This window comes from Dipteris shenzhenensis, chromosome 28 (assembly GCF_047967505.1).
Source record: "Dipteris shenzhenensis isolate YYH24624 ecotype China chromosome 28, Dip_SZ_1.0, whole genome shotgun sequence".
Taxonomy (NCBI): Eukaryota; Viridiplantae; Streptophyta; class Polypodiopsida; order Gleicheniales; family Dipteridaceae; genus Dipteris; species Dipteris shenzhenensis.
In genome coordinates this window covers 11,814,277-11,837,467 of record NC_141623.1, presented here as the reverse complement: position 1 = coordinate 11,837,467, position 23,191 = coordinate 11,814,277, and the positions used below count along the sequence as shown (strand labels likewise).

General features: G+C 43.2%; 1 protein-coding gene across 1 annotated transcript; it reads right to left on the bottom strand.

The window, feature by feature from the left end:
• Positions 1–362: 362 nt before the first annotated feature.
• LOC147883172 (uncharacterized) lies at positions 363–20,570 on the bottom strand. The gene is made up of 6 exons (XM_087399186.1): positions 19,756–20,570; positions 5,418–5,600; positions 1,911–2,098; positions 1,671–1,830; positions 1,131–1,256; positions 363–902 (listed from the first exon to the last, which is right to left on the bottom strand). Exons 1-6 carry the CDS (start codon positions 20,500–20,502, stop codon positions 693–695), a joined length of 1,614 nt encoding a protein of 537 aa, XP_087255312.1. The 5' UTR covers positions 20,503–20,570; the 3' UTR covers positions 363–692.
• Between the last annotated feature and the right edge of the window lie 2,621 nt (positions 20,571–23,191).

Below are 23,191 nucleotides of genomic sequence, written 5' to 3'. Positions count from 1 at the left end.
TGTTGATAGGGAAGTACAAGCCTCACTTTATAGGCAGAGGATGGCTTGTCTTCCGCACACAAATACATCACTAATCATGTCAGTCGAGAGAATCTCACTGACATCATAGATGATGTCACACACAAATCAAATCAAATCAAATCTAGTCCCCAAAGGTAAGTGACCCTTCAAGCCCTCACAAGACAAACCATTAGGCCATAGTCCATAGACCATAGTGCTTAATCCATAGTTTCAAACAAAACACTCAAACTAAAGCCTAGTTCCAACACCTTAGCTCTGAAATACCCAGCATGCCTTGAGGCGATAACCCATAGACTGATCCTTGGAAGCAAGATAGGTTTCACTCAACAACATGCAAGAGCTTCAGCCATACAAAGTCAGATTTCCTTGGATTTTTTTAACTAACTGTGCCAAAAGTCTATCCATTTGACGACTCCAGATGCACATGATGATACACACTGACTTTGTCAAAACTCTGTTAAAGGATCCATTCCAAATACTTCCTCTATTCCATTACCTGGGCAAAAGGTATCAACATCACGAGCTGCCAGCCCTGCATACACAAATATCCACCAGTTTTCTTCTCTACTGTTTCCTCCTCTTATCTGCATACTATGCAATGAGTCCGCGAGTTTCCTTCTCTACTGTTTCCTCCTCTTATCTGCATACTATGCAGTGAGTCATCAGGTTTATCAGGAATAAATCTTTGCTGGAAGTAACATGAACCTCTTTTTCTGGACAGCCTTGCATGTTGGGCATAAAACTGCCTGCTTCTTCTCTTTTGAATTCTTCCAGATACCATCAGCACAGTTCGAGCAAATATTTGCATGACCACATGTTTGGAACAAGGCTCTCTCCATCTTTTCTAACCCAAACTCATCGAAGCACACAATGCACTCCTTCTGCAAAAATAGACACAGATCCAATTGATTAATACAGGCCAAATCTAACCAGCATCCAATTATATCACTTTTCTTCTGCAGTAAGGTATGTGACCAGTTTCCTCCCATGAATGTCTTTAGCAAAGCACAAAAAACTTCAGAACTGGATCATTGTATGCAAAAAGCTTCAAGCATACCATTGTGCTCTTACAGAAAAACAAGCAGTAAGCCATGTGCTTTTGGACTCACCTGTGCTTCTTGTTGCTTTTGTACAGTAGTTTCTTTCGCAATCTTGACTTCCTTTTCTATTTTCTCTAACTCTGTCAGCTCGTTTTCAAGAAAACTTTCCCTTTCTGCAGCAATGTCTTTGCGACACTGTTCACTTCACAAGCTAAAAGTTACTCTCTGACATATAACAATTTACAATTTAAAAAACTGAATACATAAGTAACTCTTGTAACAATGGAAGTTACTTAAAGCATCCTCTATAATGTAGCATCAAGGGGGAAATCAAATGCAAAGAGTTGCCACAACACAAGTATCAAGAATTCCCAATCAGGATTCCCTTCTATATCAGACTTCTTGCCAAAGCCTCAGTGCTTAACGGAGGGAAAAACACATAGCATCTGGATTGACATATACATGGCACGTGTGCAGGAATACAGAAATAGCATCAAATCTGGACTTCATACGTTTAAATCATTGCCTTAACTATATCCCGATGCATGTACAATGAATTTTTTACACAGAGCACGAGGTCCATGAGTCACTTTCCTCCTGACTACCAACCTTCATTATCTGTTGATTATGCTGTTCCTGCAACTTCAATTGCTTTTCATAGAATCTGCTCTCAAGTAAAGCAAGCTTTTCTTCCATCTTGGCTTGCACAATTGAATCCAACTTCATGAGTTCCATCACTTCTATCTGTTTTTGTTGAGCAAGTCTCAGCCTGCCAAAGAAGATCATTGATTACTGCACTGGACAAGACAGTAAAACTTGATAGTTTAAAGACATATATATTCTACTTACTCATGTTTTTTCCTCTCTTCATCAATGTCATCCTTTAAACATCGAGCCCTTTGTTCAAACTGGACAATATCTGTCTCCTTTGCAATCTTATTCTGCTGAAGGCGTGCTCTTATATCGATTTCTCGATTTTGAAATTCGTTAACCTTCTTTAGAATTTCGGCTTCATATTGTTTCTTCCTTTGCTCAAACTGTAATCCAATTATGTTAGGCACACCTCTCTCTCTCTCTCTCTCTCTCTCTTTACAACTTTACATTCTTCCTTGCTTTGCTCAAACTGTTACCCATGGTAAGAGATTGTTCAACAACCCATCTTATGGCATCCCACATTGTCCAAGAAGTGACCCTTCATTCAATGCACCACCACGAAGGATCAATGCATTCAACTAGCAACCACACAACGAGTGCGAGCAACTCATCAAGTCAGATTTGAGACCTTTTGAGAGAGGCTCTAGCTCAACCATCACCCTTGCATGATCACATAGTTCTTCAAGATGTTACTCATAGAGAACTTTTAAATGAAAACTTGATAAAGGACGTGGATTGATAGCACTTGCAACCAAATACTATCAAAAGCCCAAAGAATAGTATTCGCCGACTCAAGGGGAGCATCCAACCCCCATCAGAGGACCAAGGTTCTCGTTAAGAGCCTCCATTACACTCACTCCACATTTACTAAATACAAACTTGTGATAAGCGTACATCTGTGTGCTAACTATGTACACCCATACACCTAACTTAGCAAAATACGCATAACAAAAGATGAGGAAGCGTAAAGCATGCATAAACTGAAAGATGGCGCATTCATCAAAAGCTTGCAACATCCAATGGGGTTCAAACATGCCTCCTCTCAGAGAGGAGCATTTTATTTATTCCTCTTCTAAAGAGGTGTTGAGAAAATGAATGGGCTGCCTGAGGAAGAGCTGATGGATTTGGGACAGAATAACACCAACATCTGTTGTTCTGCTCCATGTGAAGAATTAGCCAAATGAAGATGGTAAATCTGCCCAGAAAAGAGGAGAAAGTGGTTGAACTGAGCTGACTCAAATAGATCTGAGGGGTTGAATGAGGGCTGGGAAGCAGGTTGGATCTGAAAGAGCTGTGTATCAGGCTGAGACAATAGAGTGACCAAAAGCTGAGGAGGTGAATCAGGGATGGAACTGAGGCTGAGAGATAGGCAACAAAATGGTCCAATCCTCTATCATGAATGAGAGGTCAGTTCCATCCATTGTTCCATTGTGTACGCTCACAACCGGATCGTCTGCCTAATGAACTATATGCTCAGAAGTAGCTTGTTCACATCATCCATAATAGCAGGATGGGTCTGACAAAGCTACATTCGCACCACAGTATATAAACACCATCACCATGGAAGGTTCATTAATGCATTCAACATTCATTTGTGATTTCCTGTGCACACATTTACCACCCTCTATTCTTGGACACTTGTTTTACATTACTCTCCCCATGGGAATGTGTGCCAGCAATATTTAGGACATTCCACAACTTTGGGCCTTAGTGAATCGATCGACGCAAGACCAAAGATGCCCCACGGCCCTCAAGACTCCATAGCCGAGCGAGGAAGCTTCACCAACATCACTAAATGTCGCCCACATCATAACGCCAAGAAACCAAAAACAAAAAACCACTTGCGAGGACAAAAGTTGATTTTTACAATTACACCTGAAAAGATGATTGTTGTAGTGAGCACGGTCAATGTTTTCCTTTAAATATTCAGAATTTATCTATTCTTCCCCAATTTTTCCAGAAACTACTGTAGGGAAACCATGAGGTGTTGACCTGTAAAAGTGCTAAAAGTACTTCACCTACAAAGAGTGCAAGCATACAATGAAGCATCGATTTGAAGGTCCCTAATCCACTTGCATTGATAGTAGGAGGAATGATGTGTAAGAAACTGACAAGAATGAAAATGAAGCCTATAGGGACTGTTTGTGAACAACATGAAATGTGAGGTTGAGCCTTGCTCTCCTTTGCCTCTGTTGATCCCTCCTAACCTATGTGAATGCTCTAATAATAAACTTCATACCTGTTAAATAGGGGTCAAAAACTATCAAAAAACAAAAACGAATGGGCAGCAAGAGGATGGGCTGCACTCAGATATCCACCGTGCTATAGGTCCAGGGCCAAACATAGTGCACTTTGGATACAAATAAATAAACATCCAGCTGTACATACAACCTGTTTACATGTAAGTACGCTTTTTTGCTTTTTTGAATATGTAGCTATATGAAATATAATATGATAGAAGCTTATATATAATAATTAAAGTGCCTCTGATAGGAATGGGGACTTCATAAATGCCCCAACTGCCTCATAAATGCCCCAACTGCCTCAAAAGACCGGTAACATGTTAGACACACACCTTACAAAAACCTTTCGTGCACCATGCTGAATCAGTCATCATATCAATCTCATCTTTATGTTGAAATGCCCCAGTCTAAGTGCTTGCAGTCAATAAAGCGGGGCACATGAATGATAATTTGAATTCAAATTAACGCCATACAAAATGGAAAAAAAGACTACAATTTGCGCAAGGGAAAGAGTTTCACACTGAAAAATTACAATCTCCGCGAGCTTATGCCTAGATGAACCCAGGAACATTCCCAAACCCATCCTCTAAAAACACAACATAGTGCAGTTTCAATCTCACGATAGTCACTCATAAGATTGAAAACCATAAACTCCATCACGCATAGCAGGGACTAGCTACTATGACATCCCCACTAACGTCATCAGCACCCAACAGTGGGTGTAGACCATAGTATAAAAATATGCTCTCACACATACAAATCCACACTTGAGTATCCATTTATACAAAGTCTTTGTACTGAGTTTCTGTCGGCACTCCGGAGGTGAAGCGCAGACTCAGCCATGACGAAGGCTAGCACTAAAGGAGAAGGCTAATCAAAAAGTAGTCCATAATCTCTTATTCAAGCTACAACTGCTTGTGAAGTCTAAACGATTTCATTTTGTCACTGCGAGCTTAACCTTCAATTCTTGCAAACCTTCTAGCTTTCTCACACACCTACTACTGGTGTGGTGTAGACCTCCCTTGTAATAAACTTAACAATGATGAGAAATGCTGAACAACTGAAATTCCCAAAACTTTTGCAATGAATGGCCATACATTTTAGCCTTGCAAAACTTCATAGGTCTTGCTCACTTGAATAATTGACTAGAGCTATGCACCCTTGGAAACTGGTACCATTATAGGTTATTTAGAATTCCATGCGGTATTTACCCCTTGTCCTTGGAGCACACAACTCTCAGGCAGTACAATACTACTTGAAGCACACAACTCTCAGGCAGTACAATATTTGGATTCAATGCGGTATTTACCCCTTGTCCTTGGAGCACACAACTCTCAGGCAGTACAATACTAGCACGTATAAGTGTGGAACGGCAACAGCAATAAAACCATTGGAAAACAGAACAGAAAACTAAGGAAAAACATTTTAAGATAGGATGAGTGCTGAAGAGCTTTCATACATTTCTTCTGTGCGTTGCCTCCACCTCCTCCTCCTCCCTTTTCCTATGCTGAATTTCCTCATTGATCTTCTTGAACTCTGCTGCCACTTTACCAAACTCTGACTTAGTATGCTCTACAGCCAGGAACTTATTCTTTGCTTCTTCAGCCAGCTTTTCTCTCTTCTTCCTTGCTTCATCATTTTCCTGTAGAGCAGTTCTTTGACTACGCATACAAAATCTCTCTCTCTCTCTCTCTCTCTCTCTCTCTCTCTGGATACACATTTCAAGAACCAGAAGGTTGAAAAGAAGAGCTCAACCAAAAGTGCTGCATAGGCTTATACGACTGGCAATGTGCAGCTTTGTAGGACTTCATCATGCAGCTTTGTAGCTTCACCAACAAATTTTGAGGCCTGGTTACCAACGGTGTTTATCTAAGTCAAGGGGGTTATCTTGCTTGTTGATTGTGATGTTGCACTGGCATTCAGATCCTGGCCAAAAGAAGGCTAAGAGAAGGCTCCAGCAAGACTAAGAGAGGCCTATCCACAAATTCAAAGTCACTCTCTCTCTCTCCAAGAGAGCAAAGTACATGCTTTGGAAATTGAAGTGCAGCAATTAAGGGGACTCCGGAGGTGACTTGCAAAGCCATGGAAGAACTAAAAACAGAAAATGCCACCCTAGTCGGCTACCTACCCCCCTCTAGTCGGTTGGTTTGGGGCAGGGGGTGACCCTATAAATAGGCCCCCCTCCTTCCCACTTCAGGCATCTCAGCCTTCAGCAGTTGTGCATCACAGTTTAGAGGGGCTTTTCCTGATATCCTTGTGCAAGTCTCTCTTGGTTTTCTCTGTTTTCCAGTTCTACTCTGTGCTGTTTTCTCTCCCTTGTCGCTCAGCACCGCTGCACTTCTCACATGGTATCGAAGCCAAAGGTTGGCTAAAACACCTGTGCTGTGGAGAGGACCTGGAACCAACAAGCTATAGAGGCTTTTTGGGATCTGTTCAAAGCGGAGGTTGAGAAGGTACGGGCTGCTTTTGGAGTACAAAGAAGGGGTGTTTTCAGATCGAAGTAGTGGATTATGTGAAGACCATCTTCGCGGAGGTCGAAGGAAAAATTCTCTTCAATCCTCTCAGCCTGGTCTTCCATCTTTCCTCCTCTCTTCTTCCTTCATACCCCTTCTTCACTCCTCCCCGATCTTCCCCATTCTCTCCACTTCTGTCCCAATGGCTTCTCTACAGGAATTGGCAGAAAACAAGGTGAAAATTCTCGTATTAATCATGTTCCCTATAGACCATCAACTGGACGGGAACAATTTTGGCGTTTGGCGCGTCATGATGGAGTCAGTATCACAGTCCCACAACCTGGCAGACTTCATTCTGGTAGGAGCCAAAAGGCCAGATCCCCTTGAAGAAAAATAGGTGGATCAGAAGGAAGCAGAGAATATGGCTACCGCCTAAATGCAAGGGTACATTCCTTCATCTTTCTGAACTGTACTCCTCAGATTATAAACCATGTAAAGCCCATGACGGCAGTCAGGAGTATTTGGGAGCACCTGGCCTCCCTATACAATAGGACATCCCCTATCAAGAGGGTCTCTCTCTACGGCACTTTGCACCAATACACCGTTGTGCAGACACCCAAATAGAATGGGGTGGCCGAACAAAAAAATCAGGCACTACTCAAAGCTGATAGTTGGCCCAATTTTTGGAGTTTTTGTTCAGTACCCACGACGTTTTGGCATGTTTGTGTGTGTGCACGTGCACATGTATGTACACACACACACACATATATATATGTACACACTTTTTTGGTGAGAAATATATATATGTACACACACACACATATATACAGGTTTAGATGCGGATATTAGATCCTATGAAGTCTTCATCCATGCGGGAACATATCAATGAGCTTCAGGAATTTCAATAGGAGATTCTTCAAGCCGGGAAGGAAATATCGTCTGAAGATATGGCCATCACCTTGCTTTCTCATCTCACTTCCTAGTACTCTACCTTCTATTCTTTGCTAATCACTAGTGGCAGGATGAGCACTCTCACTTGGGAAGAATTAATGCCGATGGTGCTGAATTAAGAGGAGCAGTTTCAGAGTTCCTCCCATGGCACTGGCTCCGATGCTCTGGCAGCTCCGCAGTTGGGAAGAATCAAGGTCGTCGAACCCCTGATACGAGGATTGAAGTAGAGAAGGAGGCGCTTAAGGCAAAGCGATCGTATAATCACTATGGCCAGAAAGGCCATTATTGGGGGAAGTGCCCTCTTTGGGCTAGCAACAAGGGTACCGGTTCCTCCTCTACTGCTATAACTCCTGCTTTTGTGCACATTGAAGTTATTGATTCCCTCGCTTCCTCTGTTGGAGAGGGGTTCTAGCTCTTCAAGCCAGAGATTCCCAAATCTAGATTGTTGACAGTGGGGCATCTCGGAATACGAGTCCTTCTCCAGCTGGGCTAAAGGATTTTTTGATCTCCTGGGGACTGTCTATATCGGCAATAGCTCTGTCATCAAAGTTCGTGGTGAAGGCAATCTTGACATAATTCCAAATGGCAAAGGAGGGATGCACTTTTCCCAAGTATTGTTTGTTCCCTCTCTCAAATTCCATTTGTTGTCTGCTTATGAGACTTGTCATCTCGGTACCATAGTATTGTTTGATGAACACTTTGTGGAGGTCAGAGATAAAGCCACCGGTCAGGTTGTTCAGACTGGTACGGTAAGTCATGGCATCTACACCTACACTCTGTCCGCAATTTCCTTGATCACGTCTTCTATTTAAGGTGACCTGTGGCATTTTCGTTTTGGTCACTTGAATGTTGATGCACTCCGACATGCTGCCCCTGAACAAATGGTCCACGGTTTACCTGATGTGGGCAGCAAGCATGGCCAGTGCCGATCCTATATTCAAGGAAAATAACATCGCGATGCATTTCCGAAGCAAGCCTCACTGCACGCTTCATTTCCTTTAGAGTTGGTCCACGTTGATCTTTGTGAACCTATGATTGTTGCCAGCCTTGGCAGGACTCTCTATTTCATGCTGCTGGTAGATGATTTTAGCAAGTTTGTGTGGATCTACTTTCTGGCCCAAAAGGCGTACTCTCGTATCCGGGAATGGTGTGCCCTGGTGAAAAATGAATCTAACTTTCATGTGAAAACCCTTCAGTTTGACAAAGGTGGTGAATTATGTTTCCATCCTTTACAAGCGTTTTGTGTGACAAATGGCATTCGGGGAGAGTTTGCCAATACGGGCACTGCCTCAGAAGCAAGTGTTGTTGAGCAGAAGAATTGCACAGTGGTAGAATCGCACCATGCTTGCCCACCGAGAGGTTCCTCAGTTTCTTTGGGCTGAGGCCCTTGCCACCGCAGTACATATCTTGAACCATTCTCCAATTCCGTTGTTCCTAAAGCTACTCCTTTTGAGGCCAAGTTAGATGATTGAAACCCTTCGTGACTCGGGTGTCACTGACATCCCTTCTTCATGGCTTCGAGAAGAGGACGGTCGGACCCCGTAGATCCCACCGGAATAAGTAAAAAGTTCTAGAGGTACTTCCGCTGGAGTTGGATTCTCTTGAGAGAAATGGGACCTAGGAGTTAGTACCGCGCCCCAAGCGGCGTCGTTCGGTCATTGGTGTCCAATTGGTCTACAAGACCAAGTATACCTCGGACGGTACTGTGGATAAGCACAAGGCCCGACTTGTCACTAAGGGATACTCGCAGCGACCGGGGATTGACTATGATGGCACGTTTGCTCCTACTAACATGATTTCACCACCCATAAGTAAGGCCCCCTCCCTCCCACTTGAAGCATCTCAGCCTTCAGTAGTTGTGCATCACAGTTGAGGTTTTCCCCAATGGTAGAGGGGCTTTTCCTAAAATCCTTGTACAAGCCTCTCTTGGTTTTCTCTGTTTTCCAGTTCTACTCTGTGAGTTGTTTGTTGTTTTCTCTCCCTTGTCGCTCCACAATGCTGCACTTCTCACAGTGGGGTGGAGGAGGAGTTAGCTCATATGAGGGCAGATTTTGGATCATGTTAAGACTACATCAAGGAGAATATAGATATCACCCTTCTTGGTACTCCATGAACATATTGAGAGATACAAACAATTGGGTGAGGTCCTACTCATTGGGACTTCACTACCAGTGTGAGCCACACATGCAAAGATCTCGGATTTCCAAGGGGATGCCTCAAGCATTGCCACATCTTCAACTTGGAGAGTCTAGGCACAAATCAGCTGATACACATGCCGGATCTTCCATTATGTAGTATGGGAGATATTTGCTAGATGTATGCACCACTAGTGAGCTGCTCATATATAACGGGCCTATAGAGATGGATAGGATCGAAGAGATATGCATGCTGTCCACACAGAGGTAGTCACAATGTGGTAGACTACATCCTGGCATTCTCTACTTTCACACCATAGATATCTAAGCGCATAGTACACCACCTTATGCCAAGAGCATACCACTACCTTTCAGCATGACCCTCCCCCAATATATATAGAACACCCATAGATCACCTCTTCTACACACTACCAATACAACTTCGAAATTCACTAGATCACATCTATGGTAGCTATCTGGCCATTCTAGAGCACAAAGATGACCAAGATCCTCCCACTTCTACCCACAAACACCATTATACCCATTCACAAAGCTAAGGATCCCCACATTGCTAGACCAAAATATCATGGTTGGTCACTTGATGGCCAAAATTTACGTGCAGACGGAAGAAAGGGCAGTTTTTGGTCCACCACAAGTAAGAACTCTTGAGTGTCCTTTAAATCAGTAACTCCAAAGAATTTTGCATGAAGCTATTAGAAAAAAGATCACCATATCCTATCAAGGATTGCAGCCTTTGGAAAACTTACATGGACACACTCTATGATCTTCCTAATCAGCCCATACCTAATCTAGCCTCACCCCACAACCTCCACACTCTTCACCACAGCCCTCCTAAACGAGGCAATCAAGAAGTGTACAGAATGTCAAAAGCCAAGGATCAGGAGGGCCTCAAGCAAAACTCCTAAACCTTAGGGTGGGAAATACTCCCCGCAATATTAGCCAAGTTGTTCAATGAAGCCTTTTGCAAGGGCCTTCCCACTTCTTGGATCACAAATTGTCATCATACCCAATTACAAAGTAGGCGATCCTTTTGTGAAAAGAGGTGGCCTCGACAAACCGTAGCAAAGAAGTCCACAAACACCCAAGATCTTAAGCGCAGCTTGTGGACAAACAATTCCACAAATTATTGACTGAAACAGGTGCAGTAAAAGATTGGATTGAAGCTGGAAATAAATTGTCTGAATTACAGCAGAGCAGGCCTCTCAGATCTGCACTAAAAGCTGGGATGGACAGTAGCAAAACTGTGTCAAAATAATAGGGAAAAATGAGATGACTCTTTCACTCTCAAATATGTGCCAAACATAGTCTTCAGTTGTGATGAGAAGAGCTGGAGGGCAGGCTGTATTTCTGAATTACAGGCAAGGGGCAGCCCACCAGCATTGACCAAGCAGGTCGGCCTGTTTTGGCCGTCTAGCAAGGGCTTGGTTGGCTAGCCAACCAGCCTGGTCGGCCTGCATCCTTCATAGATTATCGCTCGACTCTTCTCCCTAGTTGGCCTATTTGATCATCCAGCAAGGAGCCAACCAGCCTTGTCGGCCTGCATCCTTCATAGATTATCACTTGACTCTTCTCTCTAGTTGGCCTGTTTGGTCATCCAGCAAGGAGCCAACCAGCCTGGTCGGCCTGCATCCTTCATAGATTATCACTCTAGACTCTTCCCTCATGTCTAGGTATCTCGAGTGCCAATGCTCTAATACCAATTTGTTGGAAATATGCAGCGGAATGTATTGATGAGAGGAGAGGAAATCAGGACAACAACAAACGATTGGAGGAGCAGCCTGATGTATTGCATTTGAACCCGAAGGTGAGTATTAATAACTGAAATTACGATGGATTTGTAGGGATGCAACTTCCGCACATGACCCCTCATATCTTCTAGCATTAAATGCTAGTAAACATGTAACAGATGCTGTTTACATTTGATATTTAGCTGATAACTGACCATTTTCTCTATACTCTACAAGTATCTTTTGTGAAAATAGTCGGAGAGAAGGAAGAAGTCTCACTTGCGGCTTTCTCACATAGACAATGGGAGAATACACACAAAGGTGGAGGCTGAAAACAATTTTCCTCTTCTTAGTTGTAAAACCAAAAGAACTCTTGTACAAAGAAATAGAAGAACCCTATATGTGAGTCTCAAACCAAACTCAGCTAACTAAGGTGGCATACTAACTGAGCCACGAACTGGAGTACATAAAGATAGCTGTCATCCAGCTATTATTCATGGGCGGTGTACCAACCGCATCTACAGCTAACAAGTCGGTGACATAAATGCACAACGGTCACCCTAGCATATCACGAGTGAAGCTCGATATCTCAACACTCCCCCTCGAGCTCAATCCCAATTCCTGCACACCAAGCAGATCTCTGAACTTGCGCAGTTTCTCTACGCCCAATGCCTTCGTGAATATGTCAGCTACCTGATCCTCTGTGCTGACATAAACTAGATCAATAAGACCTAATAAAACCTTCTCCCGCACATAGTGATAATGTACCTCAATGTGCTTTGTTCTAGCATAATAGATTGGGTTATTTGCCAAGTGTATACTGCTCATGTTGTCACAATAAATGACAACTGGCCCATGTGTAGACTAATGCATATCATAGAGTAGCTTATGCAACCAAGCTACCTCACATGCAGCCATTGTTGCATGCTTCTAGCCGCATCCAAATGCGATTTCCTTGGAGCCTGCATAAACTGACTTATCAATCCAACAGCATAGCTCAAATCTGGCCTGGTAATAGTCATATAAATCAAACTTCCTACTATGCGCCTGTACATAGTAGGGTCTTCCAGAAGCTCACCTGCATCTGCGTTCAGCTTCACATTCTGCTCCAAAGGAACTGAAATAGACTTACAGCCTGTCATCCCATATTTGGACAGCATGTCCAATCCGTACTGCATCTGCAAGAGCTGTATCCCACTTGGTGATCTAATCACCTCAATGCCCAAGAAATAACGCAGCTCTCCCAAATCCTTCATCTCAAACTTGTGCTTCAATAGCATTTTCACATGAAGGATATCTTCATCACTATCACTTGTGATGATCAAATCATCAACATAAATGATAAGCAACGTAATACATTTCTCTGTTTTTCTCACATAAAGTGAGAAATCTGCCTTGAAAATCTGAAAGCCAATAGTGACAAGATACTGTCCTATCTTATCAGACTATGCTCTAGATGCTTGCTTCAAGTCATACAAGGCTTTCTTCAACCTCCTGCAAACAAACTCAGGATGAACAGCATGAACATAACCTAGTGGCTGCTCCATAAAGACCTCTTCCTACAAATCACCATACAAGAAGGCATTCATTACATCCATCTGATGTAAAGACCATCCCTTTGATGCAGCCATAGCAATGACTACTCTTACGGTTGCCATCCTTGCAACCGGACTAAATGTTTCTTCATAATCAATGCCATATGTCTGTGCATACCCCTTGACAACTAATCTTACCTTGTATCTGTTCACAGAGCCATCTGCATTGTGCTTCACCTTATAAACCCACTTACAGCCAATTGCATTCTTGTCTTTAGGCAAAGACACCAATTCCCATGTAGCATTTGCTTCCAAGGCATCCATGACTTTCTCCTATTTTTCTTTTCCCATGGCTTGCTCAAAAGAAGTGGGTTTTGGTTCCTATATTACTTTGACCATATAGGCATAGTGAATGGCTGTAAATCCATCATATTTCAGCCTATCCACTGGATATCTAGCTCTGATAGACCTGCGCAAAGTAGGCTCACTTCTAGGTGCTCTCAAAACATCCTTGGTCTTCCTTACTCCAGGTGTAACAACAGAAGGGATACCCAACTCATCATCAATGCTCTGTTCTGAGCCACTTGATTCACCATTCACATAAGAGTGATCTGCATTCACATCAAACATGGACTGATCTATCTTCTCTTTTTCTTTTCGTGATACCTGCATACCACTATCTGCATTACTTTAAGGAGATTCTCCTGATCTCAATCTGCTTGTCCATGGCGAAGTATGTGAACCACTACTAGAGGACACTGCAGGTCCACTAATATTTTGTGATTACTGCTGTGAATTCTGTGCAGCATTACCATTTTGTGCATCTACATCAATCATCATATTTACTGATTTATACCAGCTGCTCATCTCATCAAAAACAACATCTCTGCTCACTGTAAACTTATGAGTAGAAGGGTTATAGCATCTAAACCCTTTCTGCTGCAAAGAATAACCAATAAAGATGCACTTCTCAACTTTTGAATCTAACTTGGACCTCAACTCATCTGGCACATGAACATAGGCAATGCAACCGAAAATTTTCAAATGAGAAATATATGGTTTCCTACCAGTATACATCTCCTCTGGCGTCATGCCATGTATTGCTGCAGTGGAAGTCCTGTTCATTATGTAAACTGCTGCAGCAACTGCTTCAGCCCAATAATAATCTGGTAGGTCTTTCATTTAGCATGGCCCGAGATACGTCTCCAATATGCTTGTTTTTCCTTTCTGCAAGTCTATTTTACTGTGAGGTATGACTGCATAAATATTGCTGCTTTATGCCATGCTCTTGCAGGAACCTTGCAAACTCATTTGAGAGATACTCTCCCCCTCCATCTGACCTTAGGCATTTTATTTATAGGCCTGTTTCTTTTTCAACCATAGCTTTAAAAGCTTTGAAATGCCCAAACACTTCACTTTTCTTTTTCATAAAATACACCCAAACTTTTCTGCTGTAGTCATCAATAAAAGTGACAAAATAATGATAGCCTCCAATAGATGCAGCTTTAGTAGTCCACACATTAGAGTGGATTAATTCCAATGGCTTCTTACTCTCTTGAACATGTCTAGAAAATGGTTTCCTTACCTGTTTTTCAAATTGACAGGCTTCACATACCTTATGCATTTCTGCAACCTTGAATTTAGGCAATCCTGCAACAATATTTTGAACCTGCATTGATTTAAGTCGCTGTATATTAACATGACCAATGCGTTTATGCCAGATATCAATATCTGCAACTACACCAAACATTGCTGCGCTCAATTCAAGCATGTCCGCATCCAACGTGAACATCCTGCCCTTCTTCTTTCCTTTTGCTATCAAGCAACCGTTATTTTTCATATCCTCAACAAAGCATCCATGAGGATTAAATCTGACCTTCAAGCCCTGCTCAACCATTTGACCAACAGAGACCAGGTTCTTGATGATATTCGAGACATGAAATACATTAGACAGGTATTTCTTTTTCCCATCCTGCATAGACAAAAAAATTTTACCAATCTGCACAATAGAATGTGCAGTATCATCACCAGTCTCCACAAATCCTGATTTTTTTATTTTCCTTCCATCCTGCATCCATTTTGCATGACCTGTCATGTGGTTTGACGCACCTGAGTCAACATACCACATCATTACTTTATTGTGCCCTTGTCACAGAATTGATCATATGCTGCACCATAAACAAATGCTCATTTCTGTCATCACCCTGTCTACTAGAGGATGCATAATTGCCTTGCTGCAATTTTTCATTCATAATGTCATTCTGCTTTTTGTAGCAGTCTTTAGCCATATGACCCATTTTACCACAATAGTAGCATTCAACATTACTGTTTGTATTTTGGCCTCTCTGCCATCCACCACGACCTCTTTGGCTCCCCCTACCTCTAGAGTTACCACGTCCTCCTCCAAAGGACTGGTTTTCTTGAGTTTGCTGCATATTTTGATTTCTACCACGGCCTCCAAATCGGCCTCCTCTGTCTCTGCCTCTGCCTCTGCCTCTGCCAGTGCCAGTATTTAAGTAGAAGACAGTTTCTTTTGAAGTTCCTCCTGAAGAAGATGCACCACTATTTCTCTGCTCTTCAATAATTAAAAGAGCAAACAACTCCTCAAAATCAAAAAAATTTTCACGGACAACAATGGATGTCGAGAACTGTGCATAATCCTTTCCTAGATCATTCAAGGTCACAGAAACTAGATCATCTTCCACTGGCGACCCAATGGAAGCAAGTGCATCTATAATTTTCTTTACCTTTATGTGGTAGTCATTGATGCTCATATTTTCTCTCTGCACATTGTGCAACTTCTGCTTGAGCTGCATTTTTCTGGCTTGCGTATTTGTGCTGTACATTTTTGCCAAAGTATCCCATGCCTCCTTTGGCGTACTTACATCCTAAATATGCACAATCATAGAATCCGAAATACTGATAGACAGCCAATACATAACTTTTCTGGCTCTCTTATGCCATCCTTTAAATGCCTGCATTTCCTGTTGATTGAGAACATTAGGAAGAACTAGTTCTTCTTCATTTCCTATAATGAACTCTCAATAGCCTTTTCCCATAAGAAAATTCGTCATTCTAAACTTTCATGCTTTGAAGTTGTTCTTGTCAAGCTTTTCAGTGACAATCTGTGAAAGAGAATTAGACGCCATTATAGAACACTGCAAAAAATTCTGTCACTGCAAATAACATAGCTTCTGTCTCACACAGGCAAATCTGCAAAACTGACGAAAGTGGTATTTGACCACACAGTCACTTCCTAGTGACGATTTTGCATGAATAGGCAATAAGGATGATTCTGTAACTCCCAATATCTCTGCGCACAGGCATACGATGCAATTTCTGCGACAACTTTTCACCGACCTGCAGAGCAGTGGTCGCACAGCAAAAACAGGATCTTTTTCTCAGTGCCTGCGAAGAACTTCTGCCTTCAAAACGGGTCTCGAAATGACCTCGAATCAAAAAAATAAAGTCACCAAGGGCTTTGCCCACGGTCCCGCAGCATATACTGTCCTCTCGTCACACCGCGAAGGACGTCTCAATCTGAGGCAGTGCACTCTTGCACTTCCGGCTGTGCTACCTGCAGAGATTTGCTCCCAAACTCGAAAAAGAAAAGCAACACTGATCCTCTTACCAAGACACCGCGAACTTGGTTTGCTTTCTTGAGCTCCTTACCACGAACCAAGCTCTGATACCATGTGAAGATAGTGGGAGAGAAGGAAGGAGTCTCACTTGCGGCTTTCTCACATACACAATGGGGGAATACACACAAAGGTGGAGGCTCTTCTTAGTTGTAAAACCAAAAGAACTCTTGTACAAAGAAATAGAAGAACCCTATATGTGGGTCTCAAACCAAACTCAGCTAACTAAGGTGGCATACTAACTGAGCCACGAACTGGAGTACATAAGGATAGCTGTCATCCAGCTATTATTCATGGACGGTGTACCAACCGCATCTGCAGCTAACAAGTCAGTGACATAAATGCACAACGGTCACCCTGGCACATCACGAGTGAAGCTCAATATCTCAACATCTTTTGACCTTAAAGAATTTGGAATCAGTGGTAGATACCGACTCAAAGCTCTCAATGATAAATGCTACACATTGTACTCATTTGTCACTTACTGTAACTTAGCATTATAGTATTTATTACAAATGAAGCTGGCATTAACAATTTGTCTTCAGCTAGTGGCTGAGTAATCAATATGATGTTCATGTTCAGGGCCTCTTGGTAATTATAGAAATGGAAGGAGCTCCTCTTTCCTAAACCGAGTCTCAGCTGTCCATCTAGAGCCGTATCTGAACTAATGCACAACATTGTTGGAAACAATCATCATTGTTTTCATCCACAACTACAGGTTCCTCATCAAGTGGTTCTAGCTTGTGGTTTTCAAAAAGACTGTTCATGAAGCATCTTCCCATAAGTTGGTAGCTCAAGTTGAAAATGTGTCAAAAATGGACCATTCTGTCACATACATCCATTATAGATGATGTGGCATGCTACTACTAATGTACTGCTAGGCATCTAGTTAGACTGGTAAACCTTCCAATTGTGAGCCACTAGGTGGTGTTGGAAAGGTCACGTCCCCATCTGTAAGCCCCCATATGAGGAGAGCATGGGGGGGGTGGACCTGGGTCTTGAGAGACTGACACATGGGCAGGGTAAGGTCTGCCATGTGGGCAGGAATCAAAGCATGAAGAAAAGAGAGGTACCTGGAGGAGCCATGGGGGGGCTGCAACAAATGAAGCCAATGGACAGAAAGTCGGCTATGGATGCTCAGCTTGGATTTGGCCTGGCAGATGCATATTTGGAGCAGCAGCAGATGGCAGGGTATTCCCAGGAGATATGCGCCTGTGTGGCAAGCCAGGTGGCAGGGATCGTGGGCAGGAAATCGACATGCAGCAGGCCCTGGAAATTGCAGAGCATGGCGGGCCAAAGGGAGCATAGAAGCAGCCCAAAAGGGCCTGGCAAAGGCCCTTTTATAGGGCTGGTTAGAATGACAGCCCCTTGGGGGCTATCGAAGGAGAGGCCTCAGGCCTCATTTCACATCTTCTGAAGCAGCACTGCAGGGAGCAGGAGGGGGTAGCAGAGGAGCACCAGTTGGACCTATGACCAGGAGGTGAACTGGGCTGAGGAGCTGCAGACTTAGCTCACAGAGGGCTGCCTACCTAGGCTGACACACAGGGCAGCAAGGTTGAGAAGATCATTCTGGACAGAAAGTCTACAGACGCTCGAGGTGGAGCACGCAGGTTCAAGTCTAGAGATAGCTGGCAGATAGGAGAAGGACCTTGTGGTAAGATTAGAGGACCACACCATTGGTGGGACTCTGGATCTCTCTCTTTTGTATTGTGTCCATAGCTTTGGATGGAAATATATATTATTCTGGCAGGCAAGCAAAGCCAAAAACAAGGCCAAAACGTGTCCAAACAAGGCCGAAGACAAGCCAATCAAAGTCAAAGGTCTTCCAATCAAAGTCAATGGTGGCCAGTCAATCAATGATCGATCAAAGGTTGACCAATCAGGTCAGTAAACAGGTCAGTTGACAACGCATGCTGCCTATAAATAGGGCATTTCTGGCCATTCTTGGGAACATCTCATGCCCGGAACTTGGGGGCCCACAGCTCCAGAATTCAGGCTCTCTACTCGATCAGGTAGCAGCCCATTCATGCAGACATGCAGCAGCATATACTACTTTACCTCAGTCAAACGCAGCCAAATCTCCATTTTTTGCAGCCAGATAACCTCAGTTTTCAGTCACCTATTCTCAGCTTGTTTTCCAGCAGATACTCCTCACTCACAGCCATTACGCCATCCTTTGGGGCCAATCTTCACAACACAGCAGCAGCCATCAGAGCAGGTTCTAAACTAGTTCCACAAGCTCTTCCTCAGGCAATCAAGGATCACATTTGTGAGCACCGTTGTACGACTTCCTAGTAAAGTAAATACTCCTCTTCAGATGGAGGGCGTTTTCAGACCCCATCTGCTGGTGCATGACTTTGGCTTCTGCTCTGTCTTTCAGTTCTCGCATGATTTTGCAAAAAGCTTCCGCATCATTTATATGCATATACTTCCACAGAGTTAGACGTATCGGCATACATATTATAGATATACACTTATTACAACTTCTCCCTTGAAGCAAGTGCTGGCCCCACCTAAGGAGAAGCTAGTGCTACATGTAGTCCCTTATGTGACTCTATCAGCTCCTCTTCCACATTCGCATGGCCTGCCTGATGCAAGAGAATTAAGACAACACGGAGCACTTCTAACAATGAAACTGCTTAGAAGACACTCTACTACACAAGACCCTGATACCACCGTGCTATACACTGTTTCAATGCATGCCTGACATAAATTTGTCTAGGTGAAAACATGCATCCAAACTACGGTGTACACACAATTCCAGCAAAGATGATTTGCTTACACTCAGAGAAATCATATGTAAGATGGGCATAAGTAGAGGGCCAGCCAAACCACTGCATGCAACACAAAGATAGAATTCTCTTTAAAATAGACGATGACAGAATGAAAGAAGACTCCTCTTCGAAGCAAGAAATAAGTACCAACCGGTTTCTTGCTCCCACTTCAAGTGGGTAGATCACTCCATCGTAATATCTATGCCACTGGTTGTGTTTCTCGAGTAAGGTTGGAATTTGCCACTAACTTTTCCTCAGCTGTGTCCATGCATTGAAATGTCATCTAATTACGATTTTCTTTTCTTAAAGACCAGCTCAGTCAAACTTACTGCTCCAGTTTTTTAACCTCAATACAATACAAGGTACTTTGAGGTAATCATTTTCCGTTCTATTCCTACTAACAACGTCTCCTCGTCAGCCCTATTGTTAATTAGATAGATCACGATCCAACATAGAGTGCGGTAAAGCCCTGTCGACCATTTGAGGAGACTAAAAGAAACAGCCATGAGAACTTACAAAGTGCGGTTGTACCTAAGAGGCGATCAGAAAAACAGGAAACATACCCTCTCTATTCTTTTGATTGGTGCAAGGACTTTGTCCTTGTAGCGCTCCATACTCCATCTCTTGACAATTTTCCTTTTAGGATCTGCGACCATCATGTCCATTTCTGTTGCCAAATAGCCGTAAATAACCCTTTTCCCATCAGCGGTCACGAGGCCCTCTCTATCGGAGCCATACATGGCATCCTGATTGGAAGAGACTTTTTGCCAGTGTCGTCTGCCCCGTTTATCTCTCTCCAGGCATTCGCACAGAGCTTGTGCATCCATAAACCCCAAGTGAGTAGGTGGAAATATCACCAACGACATTCCACGATTCCCTTTTGGACCATACAAGGCGATGACTCTTCCATACTCCAAATCCTTGACTCCTTTCAAAAAGCTACGAATCTCCTCATTTTCGAGGCCCTTCCATGCTTTCGTGTGAGGGTCGCGACCTGTTAAAGTGTTCACTATTAGCACGACGGGAGGCCAGACGACAAGCTCCTCGATGTCGCTGGCGCTGCGTTTTGCCGGGAGGCAATCGGGGGGACGATGGGCTCTGGCAACCTCGTGAGGGAAGGTGCGGCTGTGATCGGTGGAGGACTCGATTTTCTGATTGATTCGTTCGCTGTCGTGCAAACTGGCGGCAATCTTGGCACCAGAAACATCACGAGGAGGTGGTGAGAGCTCGCGGTCCACGATTTCTTTGTCACGCTGCATTTTGGTGCTCTGTAGCTCGAAGCTCGCAGACTGAGTGACGAGCAAGCTCATGCAAACTCATTCATGCACTGTTCACAGAAAACATTTTTCTCAGTTTCAAAACTCTTCACTAGGCTGTTTCTTTTGGGTTCTCTTATTATTATGGGATTCTTTGCCAAATTTTTATAGGGGAATCGCCCAAGGCCTTTCCCCCCCTGAAACTCGCCTCTTCTCTCAGAGAAAGCATTTCTCTGAGAGGGCATTCCCGGGAGCGTTGAGCGTTGCCCACCTCAGCGTCCACTATTTTTCAGGCTCCACAATTGCAAGGTGCGTGAGAACAGAAGAAAGTTTCTCAGCTACCAAAATTCTGACATTAGGAGCGATGTTTGAGGGGGAAATCCGATGGTTTTATTTTGCTACAACGTCCCGAACTTACAGGGAAACTGAATACCATGCTTATTCCTCCTCAAAGCCTCGATGTTAGTGGGAGCTCATGAAACAATGGTGCAAGACTTGCAATGTACAGTTTTAGGCAATCGAAAATTCTGAAACAATTGTTTCGGTTGCATGGGAATGTGCTCTCAACAAATCACACAACTTCGGGTTTCAAAACTCTCGAAATATAGGGGAATAATGCGCTAGGGAGGCCATTCCCAGAAGGAAAGCCACCACGTGGCTAAAAAATGGCTTGCAGCCAAACTCATGCAGTGTTCACAGAAAGCAAACTCTGGACGTATAGGCAAATAGGTGAGAGAGGCGGCCGCTCGCCATTTTCGACCACTTTCCTTTCCAGAATGGTCAACCACGGCCCATTCCCCCCAATGGAGGGCCATGGGGAGGTGTTTAACGCCACATGTACGCATGTTTTGGACGTAGGATGACTCATGATCTGACGATGCACGAAGATCGCCTCTTTTAGATCAAGGGCAGAGGTTCATCGCGAGCAAAGTCGTTTTTTTTTTTTTTTTTTGCGTTGTACTGAAATTATAAGTGCTAATAGCGTCCCCGAAGATAGAATCCTGAGCTGCTTCTCAGGCTTGAACTCAAGACCGAACTCAAGACCAGCACATACACACCCACACGGTTTAGGCACTTGGTCTAAATGCTATTGGCATCCGTAATTGTTGGATGCAATGAGATCCAATGGATCTCAATGCAAGGGCATGATAGCGCTAGGATCTCTATGGATCCAAAGGCTCTAATCAAAACTGGAAAAGGAAAGTGGGCGGCAACGCCAAGATGCAAGAGGATGAGGCACTATTTTAATGGGGGCGAACATACTCATGTAGTGTTCACAGAATACATTTTTTGCCTGCCCCCATGGGAAGGTCTAATTGGAGGTTTGACTTTGAGAAACTAAAAACGTTGATTTTTTCATGGGAAGGTCTAATCAGAGGTTCTACTTTAAGAAGGTAAAAATGTTAATTTTTCTAAATTCTCATTTGGACTTTTATGATTGGGCTAAGTTGCACTTGCTATTTGTAACCCCTTAAATCTTACATCTTTTTCTCCCCCATTTCTCTCTCTCTTCTTCTTCTTCTTCTTCTTCTTCTCTTCTCTCTTTCTTAGCCCCCTTTCTGTGCACCATCACGTTACGATTGGGCTAAGTTGCACTAACTATTTGTATCCCTTGAAATCCTTCCCTCTCTCTCTCTCTCTCTCTCTCTCTCTCTCTCTCTCTCTCTCTTTTCTTCTTCTTCTTCTTCTTCTTCTTCTTCTTCTTCTTCTCTCTCTCTCTCTCAGAGCTTTCAATTCACCCCTTTTTCACACACCATCTTGGGCAAGCCACATGAATGAAATTCATCTTTTTTCTCAACAAATCAAAACATTGAATGTTTAAGGCTTGCAATGGCAGGATCTGCTACTTCAGGAACGGTCACTGTTGGTGTAGTTGTAGATCCCACTGTAGATCTTGCTATTGCTAGTGCTGCGGCAACAAGTGGAGTAGAGCTACTACTGGCTGGATCGTCCAACGGTCTAGGTGTAGACCCATCGACATACTCCCATTTGTCTTGAAGTACAAGAATGGTCTCCATTCGATATTTCCATGTGCCATAATTGGAGTTGTCTAGCTTAGCAGATGCCTCCAAATTGAGGTTGCTAGTCACAGACATGGTGCAAGAAATGTACTCAAAGTGTCTATGAAATCACTGTCAGAATCAACTTCAAAACCTTGACTGTATTAAGTGAAATTTGAACTGTTGGTGAACATAGAACCGCAATGTATAATCCAATCTGTTACAAGGCTTGTGGCAAATGATGTTGGGGATAGCCAAGAGGCTTTACAAGGCTTGAATAAAGTACACAATGTCGAAAAATAGCAAAATAGGCTTTACAATGATGGCATGTGTGTGTAAAATCTAATCATGTGCTATCTGCCCAGTGAACAATCGGTCAATGCCCTCTGAACACTCTAAAGTCTGCTCACATCACTAAACTGTGGAACATTAGGTTTCAAGTAATGTGATGATGTGAAACCGCATGTGAGCGAAGGGACTGATGCCGAGTAGGAACTATTTAGAAAATTTTTAGCATGGCTTCGATTGGCTAATTTGGAGGCCTCTCCACTATGTATGATCTACTGTACTTTGAACTAGATCTAGACCAACCGTCGAGTGATGTAAAAATAGCAAATACTTTCTTTTCTTTGTTTGTTTTAGTTGTTGGGTCAAATGCGTCGATGTAGAGGTTGATGTGCGTGCAAGAAGTGGATTTGTCTCTGAGGCTCAAAAGTGTGTGATACTTGCACTAAAATCTCCGC